Source organism: Pseudorasbora parva, chromosome 15, assembly GCF_024679245.1.
Source record: "Pseudorasbora parva isolate DD20220531a chromosome 15, ASM2467924v1, whole genome shotgun sequence".
NCBI lineage: Eukaryota > Metazoa > Chordata > Actinopteri > Cypriniformes > Gobionidae > Pseudorasbora > Pseudorasbora parva.
Window position 1 is genome coordinate 39,910,868 of NC_090186.1, and position 17,871 is coordinate 39,928,738.

General features: G+C 39.8%; 1 protein-coding gene across 1 annotated transcript; it reads left to right on the forward strand.

Annotated features, from left to right (window-relative positions):
- Positions 1-11,213: 11,213 nt before the first annotated feature.
- On the forward strand, positions 11,214-17,871 carry chgb (chromogranin B). The gene is made up of 5 exons (XM_067418073.1): positions 11,214-11,388; positions 11,613-11,659; positions 11,750-11,843; positions 12,155-13,854; positions 17,369-17,871. The coding sequence occupies exons 1-5, from the start codon at positions 11,343-11,345 to the stop codon at positions 17,423-17,425; spliced, it is 1,944 nt and encodes a 647-aa protein (XP_067274174.1). The 5' UTR covers positions 11,214-11,342; the 3' UTR covers positions 17,426-17,871.

A 17,871-nucleotide genomic window follows, 5' to 3' on the forward strand; every position in this document is an offset into this window, starting at 1 on the left:
GCCACCATGCTTTTGGTCAACCTTACTGATGATCATCTTTGAAAGATCTTTGCCCATCATCACTCCAGGACTGAACGGTGCGCTGCGGTCTACCATTTACTTCTCTCTTCATTTGGTTTCACAGCGCAGTGGATGCCGCAGGTCACGCTGGAACACCAGGCCGATGTTTATACCGCCTCCTCAGATCATATTATCCAAATTGGAGCTCACGTCATAGCCTGAGGCATGAGGGATCAGTCTGGTGCACAGTGTTCAAATGTCAGATCTCAGTTAAACACTTCTGCCGCTGCGAGTTCTCGTCTGGATCAGGACTGCAGAGCTAATGTGTGATGTCTGATCGATTTCAGATAGGGCACCGGGGTGCTATCAGCTGACATGTGTGACCTCGGAGGGTAATTGATGAATTAAAAGCGATCAGCAGGTCATCACTGATGTGGAAACTTTTGGAAGGATTGGATTAAGTCACTAAATTGGCTGGTATTGTCTTTAAAGGCAGTCAGCGCTTATCAGCAACTCTCATTTCATCACTCGCTCATTTGATTATCTTAAAGACTGAAGGCTGAGATCATCACAACTATCAGTTTATCTGTGAAATACAGAGACTGTTTAGTTATCCATTCTCACATGGTTTTGCAGAATATCACTCTTCTTAAAGGGTTAGTTCACCCAAAAATGAAATTGATGTCATTAATGATTCACCCTAATGTCGTTCCACACCCGTAAGAACGCCGTTCATCTTCAGAACACAGTTTAAGATATTTTATATTTAGTCCAAGAGCGTATCCAAGTGAATGCACACTTTCCTGTCCATGTCCAGAAAGGGAATAAAAACATCATCACAGTAGTCCATATGAGACACCAGTTAATTCATTAGAATCTCTTGAAGCATCGAAAATACATTTTGGTCCAAAAACAACAAAAACTGTGACTTTATTCAGCATTGTCTTCTCTTCCTAGTTTGTGTTCAAACCTCAAATAAAGATTCAAACGGTTTTGAATCAGTGAATCGATCAATGATTCGGATCGTCAATGTCACGTGTTTTTTTTAGCAGTTTGGCATGCTATCCGAATCATTGATCGATTCACTGATTCATTACCGTTTGACAAAGTCAATAAGAAATTGACTAAAAGGTAGTCATGCTGTGCATGATACCTGGATAAAATTGTTACGGATTAAATTTTAAATGATGGATTTTCACTTAGTCATCACGGCTGTATATGAAAAAGTTCTTCATTTTAGAGATGCACAATATATTGGCCAACATATCAGTATTGGCCAATATGTTCTTTTTTATGTTATCAAGTCCTCTCATGAGGGAACTCGGAGGCATTTAAGGACGAGCGACACGAGTCAAGGACGAGAGTTTTGTTTATGTTTTGTTATGTGTGTGCGGGCAGTCGTCCGTGAGGGGCCGTCCACCTTTTACTTTTGTTTTATTTATTCAATTAAAGTTGCTGAACGTTCGCCGGTTCCCACCTCCTTCCTTTCGGGGTTTCGATCACTCAAGCTCTATTTATAATAATTAGAAAACTCCATAACTGCATCTTTTTCTGTGTATAGAGAGAGAACTAGTTTCTTGAGAATGAAAAACTGTTCATATCGTGATGTTCCCAGTAAACAGACCTGTTTGTTCCCATGTGTCAAATTTTCTATTCAATAAAGCCTCCATGCCCCATTACAGTCAGCTTGAGTGTTTCTCTCTGGATGCTCAAGTACTGCACCAAAATGTGTTTGCTGTGCTGGCCTGAAACCGAACTGGTGCCTGTGTCTCGGATGAATTATAAAGCGATTTCAGTGGGTAAAGGGAGAATAACTCCTCTGCTGAGACCTCCTGCTGTCGACTTTAGTTTCTCTATTGTAGTCAACATTATCTAGTCTGTCTGAACGCTCCAGGACTCACACATATTCCACTCAGAGGATTTCATAATGAGAACAGGACTCAAGGCTGGAAAAGTGCAGATGTTCGCAGTCTTTCTCAGCATTTGCCTGTCACGATTTTTTGAGAGAGAAAAAAATTCCCTTCATTTTTCCTCTATTCCCTCCCTATTCTAGCTTATGCTACTCTAATCAATGTCCAAAACGTAGTATTTCAGGAACATTTTGTGATTTTTCACCTCTTACTAACAGATCTGATCGCTTCCTGTAGTCCCCAGTTGTAAGTCGCATTTGATGAAATCATCTGCTAAATTAATACATTTAAATGAAATACTTTTATTTGGCACTAATGCATTTAATTAATCATGACATTAAAGATTATATTTCAAATAAATGGTGTTATTTTAAAACTTTCTATTAATCAAAGAAAAATATCACGGTTTCCAGGAAAAAATTTCACAACTGTTTCAACATTGATAATAATAAGAAATGTTTATTGAGCAACAAATCATATGAAATTTTAAAATATAATGTTGCTGAAAATTCAGCTTTGGATCACAGGAATAAATTACATTTTAAATATATTCAAATAGAAAACAGTTATTTTAAATTTAATTAAAATATTTAAATTAATAATAATATTTTTATTAAGAATAACATTTTTAATTAATAATAATATTTCACAATATTACTGTTTTAACTGCATTTTAGATCACATGAATACAGTGTGAGTCAGTATTTGAGACTTTTAAAACATTACAATCTTACCAACAGACATATCAACATACATTGAAAAATAAAAATAAATCAGGTCTCCGATTAAACATTTTCTGGAGCGATTTTTTCAGTTAGTCAAATTGAATTTCTGTGAATGAAATTACATCAATTCACAGAAATTCAATTTGACCAACTAAAAAATGTAGATGTGATCAGTCTCTAGAACATTTTCAATCATTCAAATGGATTTGTTTTACAGTGTAAGTAGCTTATCAGTGTAGTGATAGTGATTGATTGTTGTTTGCATCTTAGATGTGCTGAACAAAATATATCAGGGTTGAATTTAAATGATGGATCTGGCAGGAGATAATATGATGAGGTCCTGATCTATGTTAAAAATGATGCTATGCTGTGTTTGTGTTTTATGGGACAAGAGAGATCAACACAAAGAGCAGTGTGCAGTAGCTTCACATCGCTGAATACATAAAAGAGCAGCGCGCTTTCACTGCACACCTGCAGGAGTGCTTGGACTATAATAGGCTGCCCGTGTTTTTCTTTTGTGTGTGTGTGTGTGTGTGTTTTAAATATACAGCCTTTAAAAAGACCTAACTCCCCCAAACTGACCAGTTTCCGTTGTTTATGAGATACTTGATTCAATGATCACAACAACAATATGATCTATGTGTCTGATATATTCAAAGCCTGAGGGTGCATTTCCCATTTTGTTCCATGTTCGCATCACAGACATACTTAAATATGTGGTTTTACTTGTTCTTACATTTAATGAAGTTAAAAACGAGCATGATTCAAATATTATTTTATCTATGTTAAGGGCTGTTATGGCAACTGTACTGTCCTGCTATATGTAAGTTTTGGCCTTCTGCTAATTGTTTTGGATGTACGGAATATGACCCTTCACATGTATACACCAAAACTCATTTTGGCGTGTCTATGGCACGCTGTTTTTCGCGTGCATATGATACGCATTTTATGGCGTATTATACATACGAACCCACCACCCTAAACCTACCCAAGAGCGTGTCATATATACGCCCCACTACCCTAAACCTACCCAAGCACTTGTCATATACGCCCCACCACCCTAAACCTACCCAAGAGCGTGTCATATATACGCCCCACTACCCTAAACCTACCCAATCGCTTGTCATATATACGCCCCACTACCCTAAACTTACCCAAGAGCGTGTCATATATACGCCCCACTACCCTAAACCTACCCAAGAGCGTGTCATATATACGCCCCACTACCCTAAACCTACCCAAGAGCGTGTCATATATACGCCCCACTACCCTAAACCTACCCAAGCGCGTGTCATATATACGCCCCACTACCCTAAACCTACCCAAGCGCGTGTCATATATACGCCCCGCTACCCTAAACCTACCCAAGCGCTTGTCATATATACGCCCCACTACCCTAAACCTACCCAAGCGCGTGTCATATATACGCCCCACCACCCTAAACCTACCCAAGCACGTGTCATATATACGCCCCACTACCCTAAACCTACCCAAGCGCGTGTCATATATACGCCCCACCACCCTAAACCTACCCAAGAGCGTGTCATATATACGCCCCACTACCCTAAACCTACCCAAGCGCTTGTCATATATACGCCCCACTACCCTAAACTTACCCAAGAGCGTGTCATATATACGCCCCACTACCCTAAACCTACCCAAGAGCGTGTCATATATACGCCCCACTACCCTAAACCTACCCAAGAGCGTGTCATATATACGCCCCACTACCCTAAACCTACCCAAGCGCGTGTCATATATACGCCCCACTACCCTAAACCTACCCAAGCGCGTGTCATATATACGCCCCGCTACCCTAAACCTACCCAAGCGCTTGTCATATATACGCCCCACTACCCTAAACCTACCCAAGCGCGTGTCATATATACGCCCCACCACCCTAAACCTACCCAAGCGCGTGTCATATATACGCCCCACTACCCTAAACCTACCCAAGCGCGTGTCATATATACGCCCCACCACCCTAAACCTACCCAAGAGCGTGTCATATATACGCCCCACTACCCTAAACCTACCCAAGCGCGTGTCATATATACGCCCCACTACCCTAAACCTACCCAAGAGTGTGTCATATATACACCCCACTACCCTAAACCTACCCAAGAGCGTGTCATATATACGCCCCACTACCCTAAACCTACCCAAGCGCGTGTCATATATACGCCCCACTACCCTAAACCTACCCAAGCGCTTGTCATATATATGCCCCACTACCCTAAACCTACCCAAGCGCGTGTCATATATACGCCCCACTACCCTAAACCTACCCAAGCGCGTCATATATACGCCCCACTACCCTAAACCTACCCAAGAGCGTGTCATATATATGCCCCACTACCCTAAACCTACCCAAGAGTGTGTCATATATACGCCCCACCACCCTAAACCTACCCAAGCGCGTGTCATATATACGCCCCACTACCCTAAACCTACCCAAGCGCTTGTCATATATACGCCCCACTACCCTAAACCTACCCAAGCGCGTGTCATATATACGCCCCGCTACCCTAAACCTACCCAAGAGCGTGTCATATATACGCCCCACCACCCTAAACCTACCCAAGAGCGTGTCATATATACGCCCCGCTACCCTAAACCTACCCAAGCGCGTGTCATATATACGCCCCACCACCCTAAACCTACCCAAGAGCGTGTCATATATACGCCCCACTACCCTAAACCTACCCAAGCGCTTGTCATATATACGCCCCACTACCCTAAACCTACCCAAGCGCTTGTCATATACGCCCCACCACCCTAAACCTACCCAAGAGCGTGTCATATATACGCCCCACTACCCTAAACCTACCCAAGCGCTTGTCATATACGCCCCACCACCCTAAACCTACCCAAGCGCTTGTCATATATACGCCCCACTACCCTAAACCTACCCAAGCGCGTGTCATATATACGCCCCACCACCCTAAACCTACCCAAGCGCGTGTCATATATACGCCCCACTACCCTAAACCTACCCAAGCGCGTGTCATATATACGCCCCACCACCCTAAACCTACCCAAGCGCGTGTCATATATACGCCCCACTACCCTAAACCTACCCAAGAGCGTGTCATATATACGCCCCACTACCCTAAACCTACCCAAGCGCGTGTCATATATACGCCCCACCACCCTAAACCTACCCAAGAGCGTGTCATATATACGCCCCACTACCCTAAACCTACCCAAGAGCGTGTCATATATACGCCCCACTACCCTAAACCTACCCAAGCGCGTGTCATATATACGCCCCACCACCCTAAACCTACCCAAGCGCGTGTCATATATACGCCCCACCACCCTAAACCTACCCAAGCGCGTGTCATATATACGCCCCACTACCCTAAACCTACCCAAGCGCGTGTCATATATACGCCCCACCACCCTAAACCTACCCAAGCGCGTGTCATATATACGCCCCACCACCCTAAACCTACCCAAGAGCGTGTCATATATACGCCCCACCACCCTAAACCTACCCAAGAGCGTGTCATATATACGCCCCACTACCCTAAACCTACCCAAGCGCTTGTCATATATACGCCATAAATTGCGTATCATATGCACGCGAAAAACAGCGTATCATATGCACGCCAAAATGAGTTTTGGCGTATACATTCCACGACATTGCACACTCGTACTATATATACGCATTTATGTGTGATCGAGTTGCGTTTATCTGTTCAATAAAATATCTAAATAATAAAAACTCCATCTCCGCATCAGTGTTTATGGGGCACAGGTTTTCTGGAAATGCCACGCCCCTAAGCCTACTATTACGGGTAGATGTCACATTTTATGATGTCACTAACCCTGAAAAGAAGCTCGTTGTAGTCCAAACCGGCCATTTTTGTAGGCAATAAACTGCCATAACTATAAAAGACAATATCTCCGTTTGCATTGAACTTTCAGCGCTGTAACTTTGCAGATACTGGTTATGCTCGAGCAGCAACATTACACACTAACTAAAGTTAAAAAAGTCAAATCGCATGCAACGAACGGAGGATTATTTTTAAAAATATCCTTCCCTTAATCTGAGCAATACAAGGCTTGGCTACTTTTTCTAAGTTTGCCACCTGAACACACACACACACACACACACACAAAAATAATAATACATTGATTCGATTTTAAAATGTTAAGTGGTTGAAAAAAAAAACCCTCCTTAATTGGGCCTTCGTGGACAAAAATGGGCACCCATAGGAATTAATGGGAATTTAATAGATTTCAGAGCTTTTTTTTTTTTTTTTTTTTTTTTTTTTTTTTTTTTTACAATTTTAACTTTTTTATGTATAACTTAAGAGGTTAAATTTGTAAATTTGTGTTAAAACATAGGTTTATAGAGTTTTGCAGCTATGCATCCACTGGGTACTATTATTGCCATCTAGTGGCTACTGATTTTTTATTTATTTAAATTTTGTGCCAACATAGGTACACCAGATGTCACCAAAGTCATCACATTGGTTAGGTTGTGGCTCGCTGAAAATACTGGAATTGTTTTTTTTTGTTTTTACTGAAGTTAAATTAATATTAAATATAAAAAATGTTATATATATATATATATATATATATATATATATATATATATATATATATATATATATATATATATATATATATATATATATATATATATATATATATATATTGGGGGGGGGGGGGGGGGGGAATCACACATCAGACCCTCGTTCCCAAAAGTGTCCATGAACGACCAAAGAAGGGCTGTTAAATGAAGGTCTTTTGAGTTTATAGATAATAATGTTCTTATATTATCTGAATATAATCTTTCATTAAAACAAGTACAGAAATGAACTCTTTGTAGTAGGCTAGGGCTACTCCTCAATCATTTAACACGTGATCTATTTCTGTGCCAGGAGTTTCATATTGTGACATGTAATATCTTGCTGTGTGCTGACAAAGCACTTTGGCGTTTCATTGGGAAGCTGTCACACAATATAGCTATTCACAACAATACTACCGCCCAGTCTCGAAACACCAGCAATATTGAATACAAATCCAGATATAGCTCGTTTTATGATGCCGTGGATTAAAAAAAAAAAAAAAAGATCAAAGTAACGAACCCTCTCAGAGGAGCGCGTCCTCGCGTACCGTAGCCTCAGTCTTTTGTTTCTGTATGCAAATGCCCTTGATTAAAGCCAACAAATCATACGAGCTCTATTCAATTAGTAAATCAGCAAGTATGTGCAAGATACTTCCCACCCTGCATCTTATCTCCTTGTTTATCGTGTCTACATATGCGCAGCGATGACTCGAACAGCTTCACTTTTGACTGAATAAATTATGAACAGGGATTTCGGCTTTAGAGACAAGATGGCTGTATAATTCATTGCATTCGAGCTTCACAGCTGAATACAAGCATGATGGATAGGGATGTGGAATTTTTCCTAAGCGTGCCAAAGGTCTGGATTTCCCAGGGGAGGGGGGGAGATGACAATAAACATGATAAATCCTCGGATATTACTTGGTTCGTGTTGCGGTTTAAACCATAAAACAACAGTGCATGTTGGAATCCATTAGTGTTTGGTGAGAATATTCAGACAGAGCTAGGCAATTATCACTTATTTATTCATGAGAGTCATTATGCTGTCTTTAATTAAAATGCATCTATCAATGATTCTCAGAGCCAGTCTGACAGTATCATAGCTCAGTCAAATATCTCATATGTCAAGTGCAATTGCCAAACAGGAAGTTTAGCACTCAAACACTATGCAACACTTTTGAGTTATTGCTTATGTATTCCGTTTTTGTTGTTGTTGTTGTTGTTGTTGTTGCTTGAAACTCAGAAATTATTTATTGTATTAGCTGTCACTTTCAGTGTCAACTTAATTACTTTACAAATAATTGAAATTTGTTTTGAAATTCGTAACACTCACACCTATAATTGCAGATGTAGGCCTACTGATGTGCAATCAATCGTGCAGAAAGCAACGGTAGATTACGGTATATAACGGCTAAACTCTAGGCCTGGTTTCACAGACAGGTCATAGGCTACATTAAACCAGGATTAGACCTTAGTTTAATTAGGATATTTAAGTAGATTTTATAGACATGCCAAAACATTAGGTGTGCATCTTGAGACAAAACAATGACATGTGCTTTAAGTTAAAACAGCTTAAACATGCGTCTCAGAAGCCCTGTCTGTGAAACCAGACCATAATGTGGTTAAGTGTATAAACTAATGTTATTTAATACAAAACATCCCTAAACACTAGAAACGTAGGAAAATTAGAGACTTGAATAGTGATGTATGCATGTACACTGTAAAAAAAACAAACAAAAAAACATCACTGCCCTACATTTTTCAGTACAATCAACTTAATTTAAACTTGAATTACATTAAACTGACTTAAACAAAAGAGTTGAATCTTGTATAACTGTTACATTGATCATAAAGCAGATGTTTTGTTAATACTAAATCAATTCCAAAACATGTAAAAATTAGATTTTGTTTTAAAACCAATGTCAATCATTACTGAATCTCTATTAGTTTGGGTGGGGACTGAAATGTATGAAAGCCCGTTTCCGCCACTAAAAAATAGATAATAAATAAATAAATAAATTTTTATCTCACAATTCTGACTTTTTATCTCACAGTTGCGAGTTATAAAGTCAGAATTCTGAGATATAAAGTCGCAATTGCGTGATATAAAGTAAGAATTCTGAGATATAAAGTCGCAATTTATTTTATTTATTTTTTATTTAGTGGCGGAAACGGGCTTCCGTAGAAATGCTAAATTGTAAGTGTTACAATTATACCTGTTGTCGGTCTCGCATGAAAAATTAAAGCCACGTTACTGATCGTTCAAGCCGCTGCTTCTTCTGCCTGCTTTGACAGGCTAAAATGTGGCCTGTTCCTTGTTCTGCTTGAGTGGATGTTAAATCAAAGCCTCTCTTTTAACATTCTGCAGCTATGATAAACTCCAAACGCCCCATGACGGCCCCGTTACCACAGCAACTACAGCATCCCAGGTGCAATCCTTCTGCTGAAACTCACAGCACCTGTACCAAACATTAGTTTGCAGTTTCACAAATCCCTCATGACACATACTATCCATGACTGAAGTGGGTGTCTGAGAGTCGCACGACCTTCTGTCTGATTTCGAGAGAAATGACATTATTATTTATTCAATTTTGTATGATAATAAGCATTATTCAGAGAGATTGTTAACAATACATTCAATGAATAATATTGCACTGCAAGATATTGAATGGCTTTAACTTGTTGATTTGGCATTATACCGTTTCTTGTAGCTATACTGGACTAAAAGATTTCCTATATGACTGGAAGACCACACACAATCACGCACACACGTTGTTTTCATGTTTTATGGGGACTTTCCATAAACATAATGATTTTATAGGCTACTTTACAATCTGCTATCCCTGTACACGAACCCTACACATCATAGAAAGCTTTCTGCAATTTTACATTCTCAGAAAACATCACTTAGTATGATTTATAAGCTGTTTTACTGATGGGGACAGAAAAATGTCAAGGACAAGGATTTTGGATATTGCCATCTCCGTCTCTTCCCCATAGTCCCTCTGACACACCACACACACACACACACACACACACACACACACACACACACACACACACACACACACACACACACACACACACACACACACACACACACACACACACACACACACATACACACACACACACGCCCGCACGCAAGCACGCAGGCACACCATCAATTAGGCATGTTGAAGTGAATAATACTGATTATCTCTTCATCACCTTAGTGGGTGGGCTATATTAGGCCGCAAGTGAACATTTCGTCCTCAAAGTTGATGTATTAGACAGAAAAAAGATTAGAAAAAAATGGGCAAGTGTAAGGATTTGAGTGAGTTTGACAAGGGCCAAATTGTGATGGCTAGACGACTGGGTCAGAGCATCTCCAAAACTGCAGCTCTTGTGGGGTGTTCCCGGTCTGCAGTCGTCAGTATCTATCAAAAGTGCCCCAAGGAAGGAACAGTGGAGAACCGGAGAAAAAAGGGGGACCAACACAATATTGGAAGGTGGTCATAATGTTATACCTGATCGGTGTATATACATATCCATATACACATGCAAATACACACACATGTATATAATAAATTACATTCAAAATAAAATAAAAAACTTTTATGAAAACATGCATTTGTAGTTAAAAATTTGATTGAAAACCTTAAAGCCAATGTGACATATTCTGATATCCTGCTTAATGTAACTCAACACATACAACTCCTGGACTGGAAAGAGATAAATGTCACAGCACAGAATTAATGAATATAAATTAGGAATATATATATATATATATATATATATATATATATATATATATATATATATATATATATATATATATATATATATATATATATATATATATATATATATAAAATGCACCGATATGACGCGACACATGCTGGAGTCGAAGATTAGAACATTTCATTTAAACGGGGGTGGAGGGGGTCTCATTAAGGTTTCACATTAGGCGTGACGTAAGCAATCACGAACTCACGAGCTCAGACCCTGCGTGTCCCACCGAGCGCTCAAAACAGACGCAGCGCGCACTCCGAGCTGCAGCACGCGGAACGGAGCGTCTCTGTGCCTCTCGAGTCTGCAAAAGAAGACAAAAACCTTTACCCGGAGAAAACATCTGTGCGCACCATGAAGTTTGCGTCTTTAGTCTGCTTGGTGGTTTTCCTCTCCGCGGGTAAGTGAAATTCTTATAATGTACACAAAAAAATCATTCCATAAATCATTTCAGCACCACGGTCAGCGACACGACAGTTTTGCTGCAGAACAAATAGTACATCAGGATGGACATTTTCGGGTTTTGCACAACTAAAACGTATTAAGGATAAGGAGATGAACAGGCTCTAAAACATTTTGCATTACGATTTGCATAAATATAACACGAGGCTTTTACTATCCCAGATGGAGAGTCCTCACCAGTTGAGCAGGACAGCCGAAGAGAGGATCTGGTATGCTGTAGCTTCAATGTTTATGAGAAAAAAACCCCCAATGTATTTATTTTTCTGCTTGTTTTATTTATGTACGCACTTTCATTTCAGCTTACCCAGTGTTTAGTTCAGGTCCTTTCAAAAGTGCTCTACAAGACCGAAGATAATCCAGTGCATCCAGAATGCAAAAACATCCTTACACCAGGTACGTTGTTACTTTGCACTGTTCGCATTGTGTTGCTTCAATGTGCTTTTGAGGTCAAATAACATTGATTTATTAGTGGATGAACTTCTTTTAAAAGGTTATTCTCACAACACTGTTTGCAGAGTGATCGTACGTATACATTCGGTAAAAATATCATTTGGACATATAACGTGAACACAGTCAGACTACATTATCGTCATAATGTCTAATCTCAGTACATTGGGTTTGGCGGAGGAGACAGTTATGGCTCAGTGGTTTCGTTCTAAGACTGTGGACTAATAATTAGATGTATTCATGCAATCCATGATCAGGTCATTCCACAGTTGAGAAAAACCAGGAATATGTTTCACAACTGGCTGAAGGGGAGCTGAAAAAACCAAGGGGAGAGTCTAAAGTCAAGGAGGAGGAACTCATTGAGGATCTTCTCAAAGCTGACAAGCGTGAAGACCTGGATGACGAACGGAGCCAGGAAGAGTTCCCAAATTTTATGAAAAGGAGAATAAAAGACAGGCGTGAGGAAATGGGCGATGAACGGAGTCAGGAAGAATTCCCAAGTTATATGAAAAGAAGAATCAAAGAAAAACGCGATGAACTGGATGACGAACGGAGCCAGGAAGAGTTCCCAAGTTTTATGAAGAGAAGAATCAAAGAAAAACGCGATGAACTGGATGACGAACGGAGCCAGGAAGAGTTCCCAAGTTTTATGAAGAGAAGAATCAAAGAAAAACGTGATGAACTGGATGATGAACGAAGTCAGGAAGAGTTCCCAAGTTTCTATAAAAGAGGCAACAAGCATAAAAGAGAAGATTATGATGATGAGAGAAGCCAAGAGGAGTTTCCTCAGAAAAGACATTTTTCCATCCTTTACAAGCGTGATAACGCCGATGAGGAGCGCAGCCAGGAGGAGTTCCCTCTATATGAGTATAAAAGGAGCCGTCTTCTGGCCAGCAGAGAAAAACGTGAAGAACCAGACTATGATAGAAGCCAAGAAGACTTCCCAAGCTACACCCACAAAAGAAACTACGGGGATGGAGAGGAAGAGGACGAGGAGAGTGAGGAGATGGAAAAGCGGATCTGGAAGCCATCGCATAGATACCATCACAAGAAAAAGCTCCACAAACGCAGTGAGAACGAGGGTTTTGAAGAACCTGACTATGATAGAAGCCAAGAAGACTTCCCAAGCTACACCCGCAAAAGAAACTACGGGAATGGAGAAGAAGAGGACGAGGAGAGTGAGGAGAGGGAAAAGCGGATCTGGAAGCCATCGCATAGATACCACCACAAGAAAAAGCTCCACAAACGCAGTGAGAACGAGGGTTTTGAAGAACCAGACTATGACAGAAGTCAAGAAGACTTCCCAAGCTACACCCGCAAAAGGAGCCATGGGGATGGTGGGCATCGCAAACAGAACGAGCAGTCTGAGGACATGAACTTTCAGGAAAAGAGGTCTGAGGAATCTGAAGAGGTAGACGAGGATATTGCAAAACGATATTGGAAACCCACTCATAGATACCACCATAAGAAGCATCACCACAAGCGCGGCGACTCCATAGAGCTTGAAGATGAAGATAAACCCATCTCAGAGAAGACTCACAGTCTCCAGGAGTCCATAGACAAGGCCATCAAACTCCGTTCACCTGAAGAGAAAGAAAAGGAAATTGTCCATGAGCTTAATGAAAACGAGCTGAAGGAAGGACACCAGAGTTTGGCAGAGGAGAAGCAGGACAGGGAGGCAGCGTTGAGGTACCTAACAAAGAAGAAGAATGAGTTAGAGGAACGTCTACTTAACAAAGGAGACGTCTATGAAAAACGCTCCCCATGGATTTACAGAGGATACTACCATCCAGCCTGGTACAAAAGAAGCCAAAAGCTGGGTGAAAGCACTGACCAGCTCCCCATCAGCAAACTAGAAGAGCTCGCAGAGACCCTCCGGTACAAAAGGGGCCTGGAGGAGGACTCACCTGGGGAGGAAAAGGGTGTCTCCCAACAGAAGCTGTTCACAACAGAGGAGGTATAGTATGGTAGTTTCATTCCAGAAAAGTTTCAAGCCCCCTGAGAGTTCTCAGAGGTTTTGTGTCTTGCTCAAGGTTGATAGTTAATGGATTACCACTTGACCTTTAACTGCTAGGCCAACGGTTCCCAACTCTTAGTATGCTCTTAGAAAAAAGTGCATACAGTGAAGAGGCAGTACCCTCAAAGTAACATCATCGTACCTTATTTCCCCCAAAAAAGGTTTACAGTACACTCTAAGAATAAAAGGTTCTATATAGAACCTTAAAGGGTTCTATCAGGGGCTTCATATTATAGCACTTTTAGGGGATCCCATCATAGGATCATTTTATGAATTAATTTAGCTTTAATTCATCTTTCACAGATAAACTTATTACATTTTAAGAATTAATCAGCTCATAAACATACTTTATCATTAGAAAAAATTAAAATAACCTATTAAACATGAAAGTATTATTGTTAAAATCCACCTGCAGTCAATCATTTGTATCCCACCAAAATAACATTTAGTTCCTGTGAAAAAAAATCTTCATGCCTTAAAATAGCTTGAATATAATTCTATAATATGCAGATTAGCCCTCCACTCACTCACTCCAGCTCAGAATTTCTTATCCACCCTTAGCATATATTAAAAACATCACATAGACATACAAACAAAAAAATGCACCACAGGGGGTCTTTAAGACATTTCTCCTTTTAGGAGTAGATCAAAGTACAAAGTTGTCCCTTTAAGGTCACTGCGCCTGTGAGCAACTTTTGTCAATGTTCTCATTTTGCATGTCTTCCTACTTTGATTCAACGGCTGCGTTTGAAATCACATCATTCCTTGGGTGTTACTTCACACTCACTAAAAAAGTATGTTCTATATAGTATGAATAGGTGAAGTATGAATGTAATCTGGATGTACTACACTGGCCACGGTCATTATCATGTGACCTATCAGTGTCAGTTGTGTCTCGTCACTGCCATTCAGAAATCCTCTCACGCGGCCTCATGGGATAGTAAAGTGTGCACACTTCCCGAATCTCATAAGAAAGTAGGTCATCCGGGTACTTTATGCTTACTCTTTTATATGAGTACTGTGAATTCGGACATATCGGCCAAAAAAATGGATTGAAAAGCTTTTGACTGGACAAGGACGGACTGCAAGCAAAGATTGACATTAATGCAATCAAGTGTTGCTTCATGGAGCTCTTGAAAAACAAGGCCAGATTTTCTGCCTGAAGTAACTTATCTGTATCTCTGCTCGCTGGACTTGAGTGACTAAGAGAGGACGTGGGTAGACTGTAAACCTTTTCTCCGTTTTTTATTACATGCAACTCTAACTGCACCAAAAAGTGGTAATTACCTCCCAGCAAAAATGAATCTCCAGTGACTACTCATGTCAAATGTTCTCCTATTACAAGGACATTTGAGTTATATGATATGCTTGGAAACTATGCAGTAAAATTACTTTTAGTTGAGGGTGTAGAGGGATAGACTCCATTCAGAGACAGAGACAAAGTGTGCTAAGAGCATCATTCCTCATCACGACAGGGATATTGTATAACTAAATGTATTCTTTTAACTCTTCTACTGGGACTGTGGAAATAGGAAACTTCATCGACTAGAGCAGGGGCGTCCAATCCTGCTGGAGGGCGACTGTCATGCAGTTTAGCTACAACCCCACACCGTTAACCCGAATAAGTTGGCAAAACTCAAAAAATTTGAGGCAGTCAGTTACATCAAATTATGTAAGTTAAGAAATGTAAAGTTTAGGTAAACTGAATTTAAATATGCGCATAAATATTTAAGTAAGCTAATTTGTACATTTCACTTAAAACAGTTATTTTTACTAGTGTAAACTTGACTAGCTTTAACTAGCAAATTTAATAAATGCTACCTTGCTAGTTGGTAACACAATGCTTTGATAGCATTAGCATAGCACTTGCTGAATGAGTACGGCAATATAAAACATTAACACACTGTATATCTGTTCTCAAACTAAGCTCGTGATCCACTCGTCACCATGATGGAAACCCCTAAAAACCCAACATAACAGAAACTCTCCTGAACTAGTTTAGCGAAACATTAAACAATACTAAAAATACAACCTAAAATTAATTTTGAATTTTTTACCATTTACTTAACCTTTTTAAGTGTCACAGCAAAGCTTGCTGGGAAATAGAAGTTCAATTTTACTTCGTCTAACTTAAAAGAAAAAACAAGTTCATAAAACTCAAAACAATTAAACAATTCAGATTACTTAAAATGTGTCCGTTTTTTGAACTCTCTCTCTCTCAAAAAAAAAGTTCCTAGTTCTCATAAACGTTTGAACTAATTCGTTTATTTTGAGTGGAGTTTGAATGAATTATTCTGAGTGTAACGGCCGTTTCACACCGCAAGCGTGAGCGGCGCGTGAGCAGCGCGTATTTTTTTCGGCGCCCATGTTAATCAATGAGTGCATTCACACCGGGAGCAGGAGCAGCACGTGAGCGTCAAGCAGGAGCGTCGCGTGAGCAGCAGTGAAGCGGGGGTTTCGGCTGCGAGCCTATTTTTGCTGCGCTGCTGACGCTTCTGACGCTCAATTAAAGTGAAAGCACACTTTTAAAGGACAAAATAAATGTGATTTCACGCAAAAAGTGCCTAAAATGCACACAGGAAGCACGTGTAGTGTATTTGAACAATAACTGGAGTATGTCAGAGAAGAAAACGAAGAATAAAAATATCTGTGGAAGATTTTAGCAATTTAAACTTGTTTTGATTATTGAGTTTGGGTGAAAGTATGGTTATGATTATAAAAAATAAAGTAAACTAGCCAGAAAATATAACAAACTTTCGTTTAGTTTAGTATTTAATACTCAGACAGGTAAAGGCTCTCGGTCTGCAGCTGCAGTCACGGTGCAAAGCGAAAGCACACTTTTGATGGACAAAATAAATATAATATCACAAAAGCGCTCAAAATGCAGAAAAAGAAAACGAAGAATAAAAATCATCTGTGGAAGATTTACCCATTTAAACTTGCTTTAATTATTCAGTTTGGGTGAAAGTATTATAAAAAGTAAAGTAAACTAGGCAGAAAATATAATAATTTATTTTAGTTTAGTATTTAATACTCAGACAGGTATAGGCTCTATCATTGTGGGAGCCGCTGCTGTGACGCTGCACCAACGCTTCCAGTGTGAATACACTCGCGCGTCTGAAGCTGCAGTCACGGTGTAGTAAGTGCAGCTCACGCGCTGCTCACGCTTGCGGTGTGAAACAGGCGTAAGGGTTTACACTGAACCAGTTACTATGCATACTAGAAACTTTGCAGGTGTGTTGAGGCATGTTGTAGCTAAACTCGCTCCAGGACAAAGATTCATCACCCCTGGATTAGAGCAATGCATTGTCTATAACTAATAAAGAAACCATGGTAGACTGCAAAAAACAAAACGACTGTAAACAGATTTCAAACACAAAACCCCCTGTGGACTGTGCAATGGCTTTTAAGTATCACTTAAGTATTTCATTCAATTCCTGTTTTCTTTCATCAGATGAACGAACTTGAGAAACTGGGCTCTGTGGATCAGCAGATGAAAGAGACAACTTAACCATTTTAAGAACCAGCAGAAACATCTTCCCGTGCTGTCTGATTTGACTTTGCATCACTTGGGCTGCTTCATATGAATGCATTATTATATGTTGTGCCCAATTACAACTGCATTAGTCTTTCGATATTGGTGTAAGTCAGTGTAAGTTTAATGTAAGTGTCTGAGAAAAAGCAAAAGAAGCTTGGTAATGTCATGTGAATTATTTCTCTCTTTATTACATAATCTAAAATGACAAATGCCCATGTACTGTTGACTGCCTTTAAGAGCATGCTATGTGAAAGATGCAGTATGTGTTTAAAAATTGCTGTTGTCCTTTATGCCCTTTAATAGAACCCCTGCATTTAATAAAATGTGTAATTATGGGACCAAAGCTGATGTATGCAGTTATCATTTGTGGTTTGATGCTGGAAGCCTTTTGAACATTATTAAAAACCAATGAATACACA